Raw genomic sequence first — 15,941 nt, 5'->3', positions numbered from 1 at the left:
TCAGGGAGCTGCCAGTGTCCTTGAACTGGCGACCTTCTGATGTTTATCTTCGGGCTAACGTAGGCTGTACCCTCTAGACCAGACCTCCTGTCCTCTAGACCAGACCTCCTCCTCTAATCAGACACACATGGCTGCTGAGGCATGCTTTTCAACCCTTATGATATTGACATGGAGGGACAGCTTGTGAAATGGCCTGAATCTGGGGAAGGGTGGAGAGGCGTTAATGAGAAGACCCCATATTGTTTTGTAGGGATGATTGTGCACTGTCAGCACCATGAGTGGAAGGGCAGGTGAGCAAATGGAGTTTGCTCAGCCCCCTTCTCCCCCCCCCTTGTCTCCCCAGTGCCATTTAAGGCTTCCTCCACTAAAGAGACCCTCTGCCTGGAGAAATCCTTCTTTTAAGGTCCAGCCACTTCACCAGTACTAGATACAGCAGACTTCTTATCAGGCAGAAAAGGCCCCAAGAGTACAAGTTTACTAGCATTCCATTTTTCTTCAGGTCATTATTTTACACCACACCAGACAGAACACAGCACAAATATACACTGGAAGAAAGAGGCAAGTCCTTCACAGCAGCAGTGGTGTAGCTGGGGGGGTTCAATGCACTACATTTTGCAGGGAGCCTCACTGCAGCGTGCAAGTGGCCCCTCCCCTTCGGAGCCAGGTGTACACCTCCATTTTACTCCCACCACCTCAAATGGCTCTGAAGGGGAGGGGTCCCTTGCATGCTGCGATGAAGCTCCCTGAAAAACTTAGTGCTTTGCACCCTCTCTAGCTATGCCACTGCACAACAGCCATCACCACATAATAATAATAAATAATATAATAATATACAGTATTTATATACCGCCTTTCTTGGTCTTTATTCAAGACTTTATTCAAGGCGGTTTACATAGGCAGGCTTATTAAATCCACGCAGGGATTTTTACAAATTGAAAGAAGGTTCTTTCTTTCAAGAACCACTACATTCAAGGTGTTACACTCCGATCTGGTTTAACATTCTAGCCTCCATCCTCCCACACTCAGAGCAGATGGAACAGCTCAGCTGCAGCTTGCCAGCTGCTTCAAGGTCGCATGGTGCCAGTGGCCTCGAACTGGCGACCTTGTGGATGTTAATCTTCAGGCAAATGGAGGCTCTACCCTCTAGACCAGACCTCCTGCCCTTGTGGCAGCAACCTCTTGTGGCAACAACCTCTGTGTACAGACTGTTTGAGGAAGGACCTCCTTTAGTCTGTTCCAGACCTGCAGCCAACCAACTTTGTTGTCTGACCCCCAGGTCTACTCCTATGAAGAGAGAGGGAGCAGCTTTTTTCTCTGCCTTGTGCTGTCCTCACAGTTGTTAATTTTGCATGATGCTGTCATGTCCCTCCTTAGGACCAAATGAGATGGGATGTTTAGCAAGTACTTTGTGCATGTGTATCTCATGGTTTTTCCATAAATACCAGCTGAGGGAGAGCAATTCCAGTTAGAAACATGACGTGGGGGAGGCCGACTTCTGCCCTTTGCCCCTGCCGTAGTCCCAATATGGATTGGGCCCACTGCTATTTGCCCTGGGAAGAAAGTTCTCACTGAGGGGTGTTCTGCAGCTGTTCCCCCCCCCGCCCCCCACCAATGCTGCAGTCTCTGTCTGGATCAGGGCATCCTGCAGCTTCATTCTGAAAACTCTGCTGGTCTCAGTCATGCAAAATTTTGTAACTAAAAACCAAGAACAGATTTCCCCCACTTAGCACAGGCCTGCACAGCTTGAGCCCCTTCCTGCCCAAGCCACCAGTCATATTGTCTGAGAACCCCACCCTACTTTCTGTAGCCCAGGCAGACAGCCCAAAGGAGAAGCCTTTGGTGGGCTCACAAACATGGCTGGTGGACTGAGGTCCATCTGTGGAGTGAGGAATTGCTCAGGGACAGGTAAGTGACCTGGAGTTGTTGCTTCTTCCCTTGAAATCCACAAGGGCTACTGGGCTGGGGCACCTTCCTTATGAGGAAAGGTTACAGCGTTTGGGCCTCTTCAGCCTAGAAAAGAGGCGCCTCAGGGGGGACATGACTGAGACATACAAATAATGCAGGGGATGGACAGAGTGGATAGAGAAATGCTATTTACACTCTCACATAACACCAGAACCAGGGGACATCCACTAAAATTGAGTGTTGGAAGAGTTAGGACAGATAAAAGAAAATATTTCTTTACTCAGCGTGTGGTTGGTCTGTGGAACTCCTTGCTACAGCATGTGGTAATGGCATCTGGCCTAGATGCTTTTAAAAGGGGATTGGACAAGTTTCTGGAGGAAAAATCCATTACAGGTTACAAGCCATGATGCGAATGTGCAACCTCCTGATTTTAGAAATGGGCTATGTCAGAATGCCAATGCAAGGGAGGGCACCAGGATGAGGTCTCTTGTAATCTGATGTGCTCCCTGGGATATTTGGTGGGCCACTTTGAGATACAGGAAGCTGGACTAGATGGGCCTATGGCCTGACCCAGTGGGGCTGTTCTTATGTTCTTAACTACAATTCCCAGGAAGCCTTGGAGGTCTCTTGTTATCTGGTGTGCTCCCTGGGGCATTTGGTGGGCCACTGTGAGATACAGGAAGCTGGACTAGATGGGCCTATGGCCTGACCCAGTGGGGCTGTTCTTATGTTCTTAACTACAATTCCCAGGAAGCCTTGCAGGTCTCTTGTTATCTGGTGTGCTCCCTGGGGCATTTGGTGGGCCGCTGTGAGATACAGGAAGCTGGACTAGACGGGCCTATGGCCTGACCCAGTGGGGCTGTTCTTATGTTCTTAACTACAATTCCCAGGAAGCCTTGCAGGTCTCTTGTGATCTGGTGTGCTCCCTGGGGCATTTGGTGGGCCACTGTGAGATACAGGAAGCTGGACTAGGTGGGCCTATGGCCTGACCTAGTGGGGCTGTTCTTATGTTCTTAACTACAATTCCCAGGAGGCCTTGCAGGTCTCTTGTTGTCTGGTGTGCTCCCTGGGGCATTTGGTGGGCCGCTGTGAGATACAGGAAGCTGGACTAGATGGGCCTATGGCCTGACCCAGTGGGGCTGTTCTTATGTTCTTAACTACAATTCCCAGGAAGCCTTGGAGGTCTCTTGTTATCTGGTGTGCTCCCTGGGGCATTTGGTGGGCCACTGTGAGATACAGGAAGCTGGACTAGATGGGCCTATGGCCTGACCCAGTGGGGCTGTTCTTATGTTCTTAACTACAATTCCCAGGAAGCCTTGCAGGTCTCTTGTTATCTGGTGTGCTCCCTGGGGCATTTGGTGGGCCGCTGTGAGATACAGGAAGCTGGACTAGACGGGCCTATGGCCTGACCCAGTGGGGCTGTTCTTATGTTCTTAACTACAATTCCCAGGAAGCCTTGCAGGTCTCTTGTGATCTGGTGTGCTCCCTGGGGCATTTGGTGGGCCACTGTGAGATACAGGAAGCTGGACTAGGTGGGCCTATGGCCTGACCCAGTGGGGCTGTTCTTATGTTCTTAACTACAATTCCCAGGAGGCCTTGCAGGTCTCTTGTTGTCTGGTGTGCTCCCTGGGGCATTTGGTGGGCCGCTGTGAGATACAGGAAGCTGGACTAGATGGGCTTATGGCCTGATCCAGCGGGGCTGTTCTTATGTTCTTGAGAGGCTCTGCAGTCAGATCCTCCTGACGCAGTTCACCCCTGATGGAGACTCTTCCATCTGTCTCCCTCAGCTCTGCCATCCAGGCTCTAAAAAACCTGACTGCGTGTGCCGGCTACATCAAGGAATACAACATACTGGGGATGCAAGGCTGCTGGGACATGCTGGCCACTCCAGAGCAGTTCTTTGATGGCATTTTTCACCTTATAAGGTAAGAAGCTTCATGCTGGGAGCAAGTGCCTTAAAGTCTTTGAGGAACTTAAAGCCTGAAAGCAAGCCCCAAAGCCGCTTTCCAGGAAATGAGAGCAAGCGTCTTTGCTGTCTCCTCACAGCCTTGAGCCCCCAATGCATTCATTCCCAGCTCTTTTCTGGGGCATCATCCAAGCCATGGCTCAGAACCAGAACCTCTTTCCAGTGCCATAAGCATGAGAGACAAAGTAGCTATATCCACTCTTTCCTCAGTACTCCTTCTCCCCCTGCAGAAACCGAGGCCAAACAAGACATGAAGCTGGCCCAGGGCAGACCCCTCCCTCCTCAAACCCACCCTCTCCATGAAGCCTTGGCACAGCCCCTTAGTCCACATTCCCTTCTGCAACTGAGCCCAAGTGTCTGCCTCTGAAATAAATGCATATCCTTCCCCTGCTAGTCTTTCCCCCGATTTTCCTCCCCTTCTTCAGCTGTCTTCTTGTGCTGTTTTCTAGACTGCAAGCCCCTTGGGGCAGGGACTGTCCTCATTCTTGGTAAAGTGAACCTCAGCGGTTCTTCCGACTTCTAACCTGCCATTGGGGGGTCTTCTGCTTGGTGTTTCAGGACCTTGTTTGCATTCTCCAAATTGCACCTCAAAATGGCTTTCAAGCAGGCCAATGCATACTTGCGCCGACCCGATGTGAAGGAAAGGACCGTTGGAATGGCCTTCTTCACTGAGGTGAGGCTTGGAAGTCAGTAATGGGTTGTAGATGCTCCTGCCAGAGGCCTGAAGGTTGCTTGGCAGCCCCGCTCTTTGGTAGTCCCAGGCAGGGGCCAATCAGGAGACTTATCCAGTCTCTGGTGGGGTTCCATGCCTGGCAGGGGAGCTGCAGTGGGTCTGGTGGGTCACCCTTTGTAACATAGGACTAGGACAGTAGCCACTAGCCAGGAGCTAGAGAGAGTGGGTTGTTGGCCACACAGTTGACGGAAGCCTGAGTAGATATAACCAAGTTTGATCTCACATTCCCACACATACTCCTACAGCCCAAGCCTATGCGTGTCTACTCAGAAGCAAGTCCTAGTAAAATCAGTAGGCCTTACCCTCAGGTAAGTGTGGACAGGAGTGCCTCTTCCTTCCTCTCGCACATCACCTCCTTTAGGGTCAGCTCTGCTGGGCAGGAGCCTGTTCCTTTGTTTGTGTTCCTCTGAGAAGTGCCACGAATGTGTGGTGCCACAGAAAGAAAACCACTCCCAGAATCCCAGCGTTCCCCCAGCATGTCCAAGGTCAGGACTCGGGTCAGGGCCTCCCTTTTGGTCCTCTCCTTGTCTTTTTCACCCACCTCCTCTTTAGGCTTCCCTTCCTTGTACAGCTTTTGCCCTCTCCTGTTGCCCTAATAATGAGATTCAGGCCAGCTGCACTGCCAGTACACTCCCATAATACTTTGCTACCTGGCGATGATGTCATTGCCAGGTAGGGACACCTGGAAGTTCTGTCCTGTGCAGTGGCTTGCAGCATCCAGGAGGGCCATAATCATAGGGAGTGAGTTCCGTATAGGGAGGGGGGCATCCCCAGAAAGACCCACCTACACAGCCCTTCTGATCACACCTTGGACGAACACGAGACGTGCAAAAGCCTCCCCACCCCTGCCACCAGCAGCAGATCTTAGAGTACAGATAGATTTACATGGGGGAAAGGATCCAGGGATTCTCCCCAGATGCGTCTTGGTCCTGTTCAGCAAGGCAGAGTGCATGCTCTTAAGGAAATGATTGCAAGAGTGGAGCTCTCAGGTTTATTGGTGGTCAGTATCTGAGGATCAGCTGCCGGGGGGCAGCGCTACAGAAGGGGTGGGTTGTGGCCTTCCTTCCCTGCTTGTGGGCCTCAGATTGGGGAACAGGCTGCTGGACCCTTCTTAGGTTCTCCTGGAAGCAGCCCTTGAGTGTGGGCTCTTGAGAGACTCCTCGGATGCTACTTGTCTCCTCTCCGACCTTGTTCTTCAGCAAGAGTTTTGTTTCTCAGCTTCTCTATCATTCAGAGATTGGACTGTTGTTTGTGAAGCAAGACATCCTGGATGTCCTTCGAGAGTGGATGGTGCAATCCTGCCCTCTCATGCAGGTGTTCAGCATTCGGGGCTTGGGGTACCTTCTGCAGCATTCCTTTGAGGTAAGAGCATCACTGCAGGAGTGGGATTCGGGAGCATAGCCAGAGGGGGCCGGCGATGTAAGTACAGCAGGTGCTGCAATGTGCTGTGTAAGTGGCCCCTCCTGCTTGTCATCAGAGAGTACTGTACTTGCTGTACTTACTGCACCACCCCACCTCTGGCTATGCTACTGGAGGGGTGATTTTCAAGGAAAGGAGAGGAAGGTGTTGGGTACATACTGTATACACTCTTGGGCTGAAACATACTGAAACAACACTCTTGGGCCCCTCGTGGCCCAAGGGGCTCTCTGGGGCAGTGTGTGCTGCAACCCTGCAGCTATGGTATGGGGGTCTCAGACTCAAACATCTCAGAGAGCAAGTCTAGGATGCTCTTCTGACGGATTTCATGGGTGTGGCTGACCCATGTTAAACCCCAATTTCTGAGGAAAAAGTTTTCTTTCCTTTTTACTAGTTATTTTGAAGGAGACCAATAAGGCCACGTCCTGTTAATATATGGTATACTAGATACATTTCCACTGTGAGGTCTAAAAAAGATGGTTCGCAGCACTCATATAATTTTTCTATATATTTATTATCTCCTCAGCCGTTACATTCTGATTTGCACTAGGGAATGTTCTTACTTTCAGCACAATCCTATATGTGTTTACTCAGAAGTAGGTTCCATTGTGCTGGAATGGTGGGGCTTACTCTCAGGAAAGTGTATACAGCGAGTTCTCTTTATCCGCTGATTTGGAACACAAAGATTTGACCCACCGCGGATTCGGAATCCGCAGCTGGAGGGCCCATGGAGGACCTCCCGGATTTGACCAGAGGTTGCATCTAGGAGGTCTTCTGAGTCACTGGGAGACAACTCAAAATGCCTGCTGGAGACTTCTGGTATATGCAAATGCCAGATGTTGCTGTAAAAAGGCTCCAGCAGGCATTCTGAGGTGTGGGAAAGTCACGCATTTCATTATCCGTGGTTTTTGGCATCTGTGGGAATTAAAGCCCCGTGGATGCCGAAGATAAGCCTGAATGGGCTGCAGCCTTCATTTCTCTTTTTTACATATGTTTGTTCCCTGATTCTTTCTGTTTGCATTAAATGTATCTGATGGTGTTCTGTCACTATAAAACTAATAACAAAACAAAAAGGAAGGAGTGTGGGGAATGCAACAAAAACCTGTGTGATTGGCAAACTGTACAAAGCCCCCAAATTGGCCAGGCCTGCTTTGAATTCTCATTAAGAGCCTGGCCTTCTATGCTGTCTAGTCAACAGAGGTGTCTTGTGCCCATCACACCCAGTGCTTCATGTCGTTTAGCCCTTAGTGATATCCAGTCCATGCTTTTCATGCATAACCACAATTGTGGTCACCTCCACTAAGCAACACCCTTTTCCCACACACTTCTTCTTCACACTTCCACAATTGGAACTGGACCGGTGAAGTGCTTGCCACCCCACCCCCCTGCCTCAGTTTCTCCCAGTTTTGCTCCCCTGACACACTGTTTACACCACAATCCCCAAAATTGTCATGTTAAGCATCCCACCTGGCATATCTACTCATGAGTAAGTGTCCCCACAGACAATGTTTACATGATTTGTTGTTCTGCTGATCTTCGTAGGAGCAAACTGCTCTCAGGGGAGCAAGACAGAACTGTGTGCATGATGTGGTGTGTGTGTATACCTAGGGTTTCTATAGCTGTAGTGTTTAATTTCTTGCTTGCTTCCTTCCTTCAGGATGAGGTTCTGGAGCCTTTCCTCTCCCCCTTGCTGAGCTATGCCTTTGATCCAGACAGGAATATTGCCAAAGAGTCCATTAAGACTCTCCAGCGCATGTTCCGGCACTTAGATGTGGAGGAATATGGATCCATGGGGACCAACCTCATTCCTCACCTCTTGCAGTACTTTGATGACGTAAGTCAACAACATGCACCTGTGTGGCTGATTCTTGATAGTAAACCTTGCAAATACAATCCACTGGGATTAGATTAAAAAAAACAACATGTTTAGTATGTGGGATCAATTTGGATTTCACAGATTTGGGGGAGCACTTTGCTAATCGAAGAACATTACAAGTCAAAGTATGGTGGAGGCCTCTCTTGTGCAGGGTCCTTGACTTTCTCCTCCCTCCTTACATCAGCCTCATTCTCACAGCAAACTGACTGATTAATTGACTAAAAATTTCTTGTTTGAAGCTTCAGTCCATTTTATTGATTTCTGTTTATACCAGCTGGAGGATTACAGCAGTGATGAATAATCTCTCAATTGCCCCTTGAGAAACCTCTTTCAATTGCCACAAGGCCGGCAGGCCAATTCATCAATTCATTTTCTCTCAATTTTTCCTTTTCATTTTTCATAACAAAATACCACTATTTATTATTGAAAAAATAGCACTATTTTTTAATTTTTTACAAAAGCTTAAAGCACCCGGCCCCAGAACAGAATCTGACATTGAAACAATCAAAAGAGGCTATTTGGGAACAATTAAGAGGCTATTTGTTGCCAATATCCCAATCAACTGGAAGCAACAAAATGCTACAGCAGACATGCTCACAAATACATGCTATTGTCACACAAACATCGCATGCTATTGATAGCTTTTAAAAAAAGCTTCTGTTGAGCACCAACAGAAGCCTAAAAGCACTTGAAGGGGAGCACAATAAAAAAACCCCGCAGCCGACCCAAGTCCTCAAGCGCCTCAACCACCAGCATAGTTTCAAGTCTTATGTGTGGGGTCTTCTGATGCATCTTTGTAAAAACAAGAGAAGTCCACAACCATGGCACAGATTTGCATGCATGCCCGGCTGAGCCCTTCAAGTGCTTCTTTAGCTCGAACCCTTGGAATTTGGACAGAGAACCAAAGAGATTTGACAGACCAGCAAAACTCGTGACAGACTGGTGTTCTTCTCCCTCTCCTCAGGAAGACAACGAGCTGAGATGCTCCTCCATTGGCCTTTTTGGGATGCTGTTGAAGGGGGTGAAAGACAACAACAAACAAAGTATGAGGGAAGAAGTTTTCCAGAGCTTCGTTCCTCTCCTGATCCGTTTGACAGACCATTGGAACAAAGAAGTGAGTTGATCATCTAAGGCAGGGGTGTCCCAACATTTTGGCAGGAGGGCCACACGATCTCTCTGACACTGTGTGAGGGGCAGGGGGAGAAAAGGAATTAATTTACATTTCAAATTTGAATAAATTTACATAAATGAATATATTAAAGATGGAATTTATATGAATGGATGAAGGTCATTCACACTGAGAGCAGTTGTGTCGGGCCAGCATGGGCTCCAGCAAGTCTCTGGAGGGCCAGAGGCTCATTGAAGACTGGGGGCTTCCCGCAGGCCGGATTAGGCATCCCTTAGGGCTGCAAGTGGCCGGGGTTTGGACACCCCTGATCTAAGAGTTGCTCTGCTTGCTGAGCCTCTCTTCGCGGCATCTTGTCTGTGCCCTGATACAAATGCACAGCTTTGTTCTGCATGTTCAAGATCCAGAGGGTGCAAAGTTCTCATGGTGGCCTTGTGTGATCCTAAAGGATTCTGTTCCTCAGGTGGAAGCTGGCCACATGATGGGAAATTCACACATGTCCAGTAACATAGCTAGAGGGGGTGCAAAGCACTAAGTTTTGCAGGGAGCCTCACTGCAATGTGCAAGCACCCCCCTCCTTCAGAGCCAGGTGAACACCTCCATTTTGGTTCCACTGCCTGAAATGGCTCCAAAGGGGAAGGGGAGGGGCTACTTGCTCACTAGAGTGAGTTTCCCTGCAAAATTTAGTGCTTTGCACCCCCTCTAGCTATGCCACTGCAAATGTCACTGCAGATTCAAATTAAACTTGGACCGAACATAAGAACAACCCCACTGGATCAGGCCATAGGCCCATCTAGTCCAGCTTCCTGTATCTCACAGCGGCCGGCCGACCAAATGCCCCAGGGAGCACACCAGATAACAAGAGACCTGCATCCTGGTGCCCTCCCTTGCATCTGGCATTCTGACATAACCCATTTCTAAAATCAGGAGGTTGCGCATACATATCATGGCTTGTACCCCGTAATGGATTTTTCTTCCAGAAACTTGTCCAATCCCCTTTTAAAGGTGTCCAGGCCAGATGCCGTCACCACATCCTGTGGCAAGGAGTTCCACAGTCCAACCACACGCTGAGTAAAGAAATATTTTCTCTTGTTGCTAAGTTATCATAGAAACCTCTGGGGTGATAGAAAAATCTAAAACAGGTGAAAAAAGGCAAATGAGCAGAGATTTTTACCATAGAAATTCACTAGATTTTGTTGTTCTTCAGTGTACCCTGATCATGCACATTAGACCATATCCAAACAGAAAGTGGCACTTTTGTTGTTCCCTGTTCTGCTGTCCATGCAGGGGTCATCCTTAAATTTCCAACTGAACCACACTATAAGACGGTTGCTGGGGGAGGTGGTGGTCAGGTGCAAGGCACCCACCTATCTGCACCTCTCCAACCTACTGCCTGAATTAGCATGGAAAGAGGCACAAAATTAAGTTTATATCAATAGCAGATGTCCAGCCGGCATCAGAAAGATATAAGGAACTAGTCCTGATTCATCACATCAACACTTCCAGGGCTGTTCCAAATAATGTTTTTTTGGGGGGTTTTCCAATGAAAAGTGTGAAGCTCACAAAATGACCCAGTACACAGAAATGTGGGGCAGGGGGATTCAGACCTTGTTTTCCATGTCAGCTTTCTCTGGAGTGAAATGCATTCGTGGGACCTGTAGCAGTGCAATGCTACTTGGGAAGTACCCAGGGTTTAGAACAGGGGTGCTCAATAGGTGGATCGCGATCTACCGGTAGATCGCGAGGCAAAATGAGTAGATCGCGGAGTGCCACCCCCCCCTTCAGGTGCCTCTGGGAGGAAACGCCGGGAGTAAGGCCCATTGTACTCAATGGGGCTTACTCCCAGGTAAGTGTGGCTAGGATTGCAGCCTCACAGCCTAATCCTAGGCATGTCTACTCAGGAGTAAGTCCTGTTATACTCAGTGGGGCTCAAGGTACACCAACATACATTGTACACATAAATGTTATATGTTATGATGGCGCGAACATTGTAAAAAAAACTCTGGAAGATCTCCGGGCCTTGCTGGGTTTCAAAGGAGCTCTCGAGCCAAAAAAGTGTGAGCACCCCTGGTTTAGAACTTTGGTGCCTGAGGGAGAGTGCTAAAAGCAGAAGCACTCTGAGGGTTTGAAAGTTAGAAGTCGAGCGGCAAGGAGTAAGAGCAATGAATGAGACACAGCAGACATTCAGAGAGTTGATGCAGGGAGAGCTAAGCCGGAAGTAGGACAGTATGAGTTTGAGAGAGAAGTCCGTCCTCCCGGCTAGGTTCCTCAGACTTTTATTCATTCTCAAAACACATGATGACACTAGGGAAAATTACTGAAGGTTGCTGAAATCTGCACTGCTAAGAAACCTGCTGGCTCTGGCTTGACCACAATACACATTCCTGAGATATGCGCTTCTTCATAACATCCTCTGTTTACAGGCTCTGGGCAAAGACTCAGCAACTGGCCCACTCTGGTGTGCCTGAGTGGGGGGGGGGGGCAGCAGGTTTGCCTGCCTACTGGTTGCCATGTTACTAAGGCTAAGCTCAGTGCCTGTGCATTTTCCTACAGGGACCTGCCTGGGATCTCGGCTGTCTCTTGTTTATAGGTGTCCTGCTTATTGGTCTGGATTGCTCCTTCCTTTGATATTGTTTTTGTGTCTTTGCAAGCCATTTTGAATATTGTGTCAGTAGAAATGCATCCTAAAAATACTGAAAATGAAGTAAAGCCTTCCAGGGTACTCGCCTCGGACCGCCTCTCAGAAACTCATCTCCCTGTTTCTCATTCACCGCCCAGATCGCTAGAGATACGCTGGTCAACTGTTTCAGCTACCTGAAGTGGGCGGATGTGCCCAAAGACACTTTTGAAATTGAGAGCCACATCAGCCTCTTTTACACGTATGGAAACATCTGCAAGCACATTGTGAGTAAGACTATAAGTGACCTTTTGGGTACAGGAGAGACAGGGACACAGCAGCAATGCAATTGGATGGTCCTGGGAATGCCCAAAGATACATCTCAATAACTTCCCTCCTGAGAGACTGTGTAGAGTTCAAGAGGTTTCAGCCCCGTTTCTCTTTCATTTCCTATGGCCATCCTGCCAGCTGAGCAAAGTTTGCTCATATGTGGACTGTGAGTAGGGGCTACTCTTTCAGTTAAGCACGATTGCAGGAGGACTTGGGAGCCCTGTACACATGCAACTGTGGGCAATGCAAAAACACTTACCTCGCTTCCTCTCCAGTGAGGGATGATTCACACTTTCAAGTAGCTGGTATGAGCTGAGTTTGGGTAAAACTGTTCAGGATAAAGGGGGGGTGGGTGTCCTCACAGAGATGGCATTGAGGAAGACCAGAAAAGCTCATCTGTCCATGCGCACGTCCTTATAGCCAAGATGCATTACAGAAAAGAGTGTGTATATCTCTCCCAATCCAAGACAAACAGGAGATATTAGAGGGGGAGAATGAGCAATTATTAGCCATCCAGAGCCACCATCAGAGTAACCTACGAGATCTGAACTAGCCCTTAATATGTGATGCAACCCTTCTAGTTACAGCAAACTGTTGTAGGAGCAAAGGGTTATCTACCATCCCAGTTGCCCCCACAGCTGCTCTTATAGCACTCAGCGGGGCTTAGCCCCAGATAAATGTGCATAGGTTTGCCGTTTCATTACATAACAAACTCTGCCTTGATTTCTCAGCTGTTGGTAAATATCCTGCCCTTTTTTGGTTTCAAATCTTGATCATGGCCATGAGGGCTAAGAACGTACCCAGGAAGAGGAATTTAATTAAGGTCAAATTCTGCACCTTGACTGTCTTCTCTAGATACGGAAAAACAAACTGAAGTTGCCAGAAATGGTGGCCCAGATGGTAGAATATCTGAAGAGCAAGAGCCATTTCAGTCGCGAGGCAGCAGCCATCTTGATAGGTAATCAAAGGCAAGACACTTAGCCGGGGGGTGTCAGGGGGTGAGCCTGAAGCAGGCGCCCTTCCACTACAATCTGGAAGGATGTGAGGCAGCCCTTCAACTCGATGTGTTGCCCCTCAACTCTGGTCAAAGAAGGGAACTGAAGGCAGACAGTCATGCCGTGGGGAAGCCTATTGTCATCAGTCGAATAGCGTGAGTCAGGCGGTAGTCCTTGACTCCTGTGAAAACTTCCAGGTCAGACTTGTTTTCTGCCTTGAGCAACATGGAGGTTCTGTTCTGCCTGCTGGCTGTGGGCTGCTGTCCCCTTTCTTCCCTGTTCTCTTCTGCTCTCTGGAACCCCATCAGATTTTAACACATTTTTTTAAAGGGCTTGAATGGTTGTGAGGTTGTGACATTCCAAGGTCAAGGGATGTACTTCAAATTTCATGCACCAGTTTAGTTGGACAAAGTATCAAACTGCAGGCAATGAATGTTTTCTTTTTATCTGCCTAGGATGCAATGCGCAGTACATGAAGCTTGATGTGATGACCTCCAAAGAAGTGGAGAAGGTTTATTTAGGTGAGTAGTTGGGAGTTTGTTCAGAGTGTGCAATAAGCCTTTGCAATACAACACAAACCTGCACGAAGCTGTCCTGTGGCAGCTCCTTCCCTCTTTCCACAACACCTGCAAACCAGTTCTCTCCTATCATTTTAGCTCTCCGAGAATTGGAGCACGATAGTGAACCCACTGTGGTCAGCGCTGCCGTCAGATCTGTTGAGGAACTGTTAAGACACTGTGGGTCGAGGATAAACCCCCATATCGTCTCCAACTAACCCCTGGAATCCAGTTTGGCAAATGGGGGCAGGAAATGAAGGGCCCAGAACAGGTCTTGGGGGAAGGCAGGAAGGAAGGATGCGACTTGCTACTAAGAGCCACGGAGAGAAGCCATGGAGAGGGCCAGTGCTGATGTGCTTCCATGGCCTTTGCTGGATAGAGGGCAACTGGGGAGAGCCAAGCCCTAGGAAGACTGCAGAGCTGCAAGCAGTCATGAGCAGAGAGGAGCCCACAGGGCTGATGGCTGCATTGCCAAAGCTCATCACATCTGTGTTTTTAATGGACGTTCACCTCCCAGGGATCCTGACCACAGCCAGGATACAGGCAGAGAGACAGACAGAGCCAAGAGCCGAACTCTCCCTGGTGCTGAAGTCATTTCCCCTCCAGGATCCCGAAGGGAGAGGTCCTTCTTATCCACAGGTGGTCTACGAAATGGCACTGAAAGAAAACTCCACAGGTGTTCCTGCATTCCAGACTTCCACAACTGGGTTTCCTCTAGCAGAACGAACTCCAGCGCCATCAACTGGGAGGGATATTTTTTAACGAACAAAACCCCAGCATTATAAACCGTTGTTCTTATTGTAATGTTGGGTTGGAGTATTCAAATGTAGGAGACTGTGATACCACAGAGGGAGGGGAATGAGATGCAGATCGCAGGGCTGGGCAATGCGATGAAGGGTGATGGGGCGAATCTCAGCTCTTTGGCTCTTGCGTTGCAAGACCTGACTGCCACACATTCTACATTTTCAGGCTATGTGTCAACTTCCCATAGTTGTAGAGCATATTGTGGGGGGTGGGACTTGGCCCAAGGTGCACATTGTTCACCTCCCAGGAAAGCTCAAGCTGCAGTGTTCATACCCTGCGGAGGAACCTGCTTTTAATGCAGAACCGCCTTGGCTCCAGCCCCATCATCTCCAGTTTCAGGGAACTTGGGGAGCAGGCTGGGGAAGATGTCAGCCTGAGCCCCTTGGAGCATGGCAGCCAGTCAGTCTTTGGCCTTCTCACAATGTCCCAGGGGTCAGGGATGGTGTTCAGCAGTCTGGCGACCAATGATCAGCCTTGTTCTCATTCAGTCTGTTGCGTGGAATTCTTGGGCATTGAGACATCTTGACCCTGTTCGGCTTCTGAACCCTAATAAAATCGAAACTGGAGCAAAGTGCCCAGCTTGTGAACAGAATACTGCCCTGGGGAAAGTGATGCAACACCCAAGTAAGAGATGGCATGCCTGAAAGCACACCAGCTATGCTGAAGGATCAGCTGGGGGGGGAGGGGCAGCGGTGGTGATTTCCCCAGGAGCAGCAGAACGGCCAAGCCGTAAAGGCTCTTATCAGATGCATGAGGAGGTCTTAACACAGTCACGTGCAGTGGCGTAAGGAATGGGAAGAGCGATGCTTGGGGTGACTGATAGGCCCTCATTAAAATATGCGATCTAAGATTTTCACAGGCTGTGTCAAGATTAACATACTCTTTTTCAAAGAAACATATTTTAATATATTCTGCCGAATGTACATTTTCCCAAACCAAGTTTTTCTTCTCTCTCACTTTCAGCCTCTCATCCCCATATTAAAACGGATTAGCTAAAAGTACAAGCCGATTAGCCAATTGGCATCAGAAGGTTCAGTGGTTTGGGTACATGCTTCATATTCAAGAAACTGGTTTGATATTCTGATTTTATACCATGTTTTGTTAGTTTGTTCTGTACAAGCCACAGTCTCTTGAATTCAGTCACTGCTGTTGGTTTCAAACTGTGAGTGGGAACTTTGAATCTCCTCCCCTTGCACGGTAAGGAGGGGAGAAGAGGAGGGAAAGCGTTCATGTCTGAGACTTTCCATGGCTCATAAACGTCTTGCAAAATGAAGGTTCTATATTACATCTGAATTTGGCCTTTATGTCAAAATATAAGTTCTTGTTTTCCTGGATTTTATATTTTGACTTTTGTTTTTGTATGTTTATTCACTAATAAAAGAAGAAAAGGTGGTGGAAGCGTATCTGCAGAGTTTAAAATTGTGAAATTTGTTGTTTTTTTGGGGGGGGGGATTTCATATTGTCTCCCATTACATTTCCAATTTAGTTCTGAATTGTTTGCATTCATGGTAACTGTGCTGTTGATACCTACCTATCCCCACAGATAGATGTTCCTTAGCAAGACAGCATCTCCTATATCTTATTGCCTAGTTAATTCCTCTGTGAACACACAGCCC

General features: G+C 48.4%; 1 protein-coding gene across 1 annotated transcript in view; it reads left to right on the top strand.

Annotated features, from left to right (window-relative positions):
- Positions 1–13,739, top strand: part of LOC136641758 (maestro heat-like repeat family member 5) — a 57,727-nt gene extending 43,988 nt beyond the window's left edge. Inside the window, exons 17-25 of the mRNA XM_066617778.1 lie at positions 3,670–3,830; positions 4,430–4,544; positions 5,823–5,966; positions 7,678–7,854; positions 8,861–9,010; positions 11,801–11,926; positions 12,825–12,927; positions 13,420–13,485; positions 13,621–13,739. Of these exons, the coding sequence (XP_066473875.1) occupies positions 3,670–3,830; positions 4,430–4,544; positions 5,823–5,966; positions 7,678–7,854; positions 8,861–9,010; positions 11,801–11,926; positions 12,825–12,927; positions 13,420–13,485; positions 13,621–13,739 (1,161 nt within the window). The remainder of the gene's footprint in view (positions 1–3,669; positions 3,831–4,429; positions 4,545–5,822; positions 5,967–7,677; positions 7,855–8,860; positions 9,011–11,800; positions 11,927–12,824; positions 12,928–13,419; positions 13,486–13,620) is intronic.
- Positions 13,740–15,941: the final 2,202 nt, after the last annotated feature.

Source organism: Tiliqua scincoides, chromosome 2 (assembly GCF_035046505.1).
Source record: "Tiliqua scincoides isolate rTilSci1 chromosome 2, rTilSci1.hap2, whole genome shotgun sequence".
Classification (NCBI taxonomy): Eukaryota; Metazoa; Chordata; class Lepidosauria; order Squamata; family Scincidae; genus Tiliqua; species Tiliqua scincoides.
This window is presented reverse-complemented; position numbering and strand designations above follow the sequence as displayed.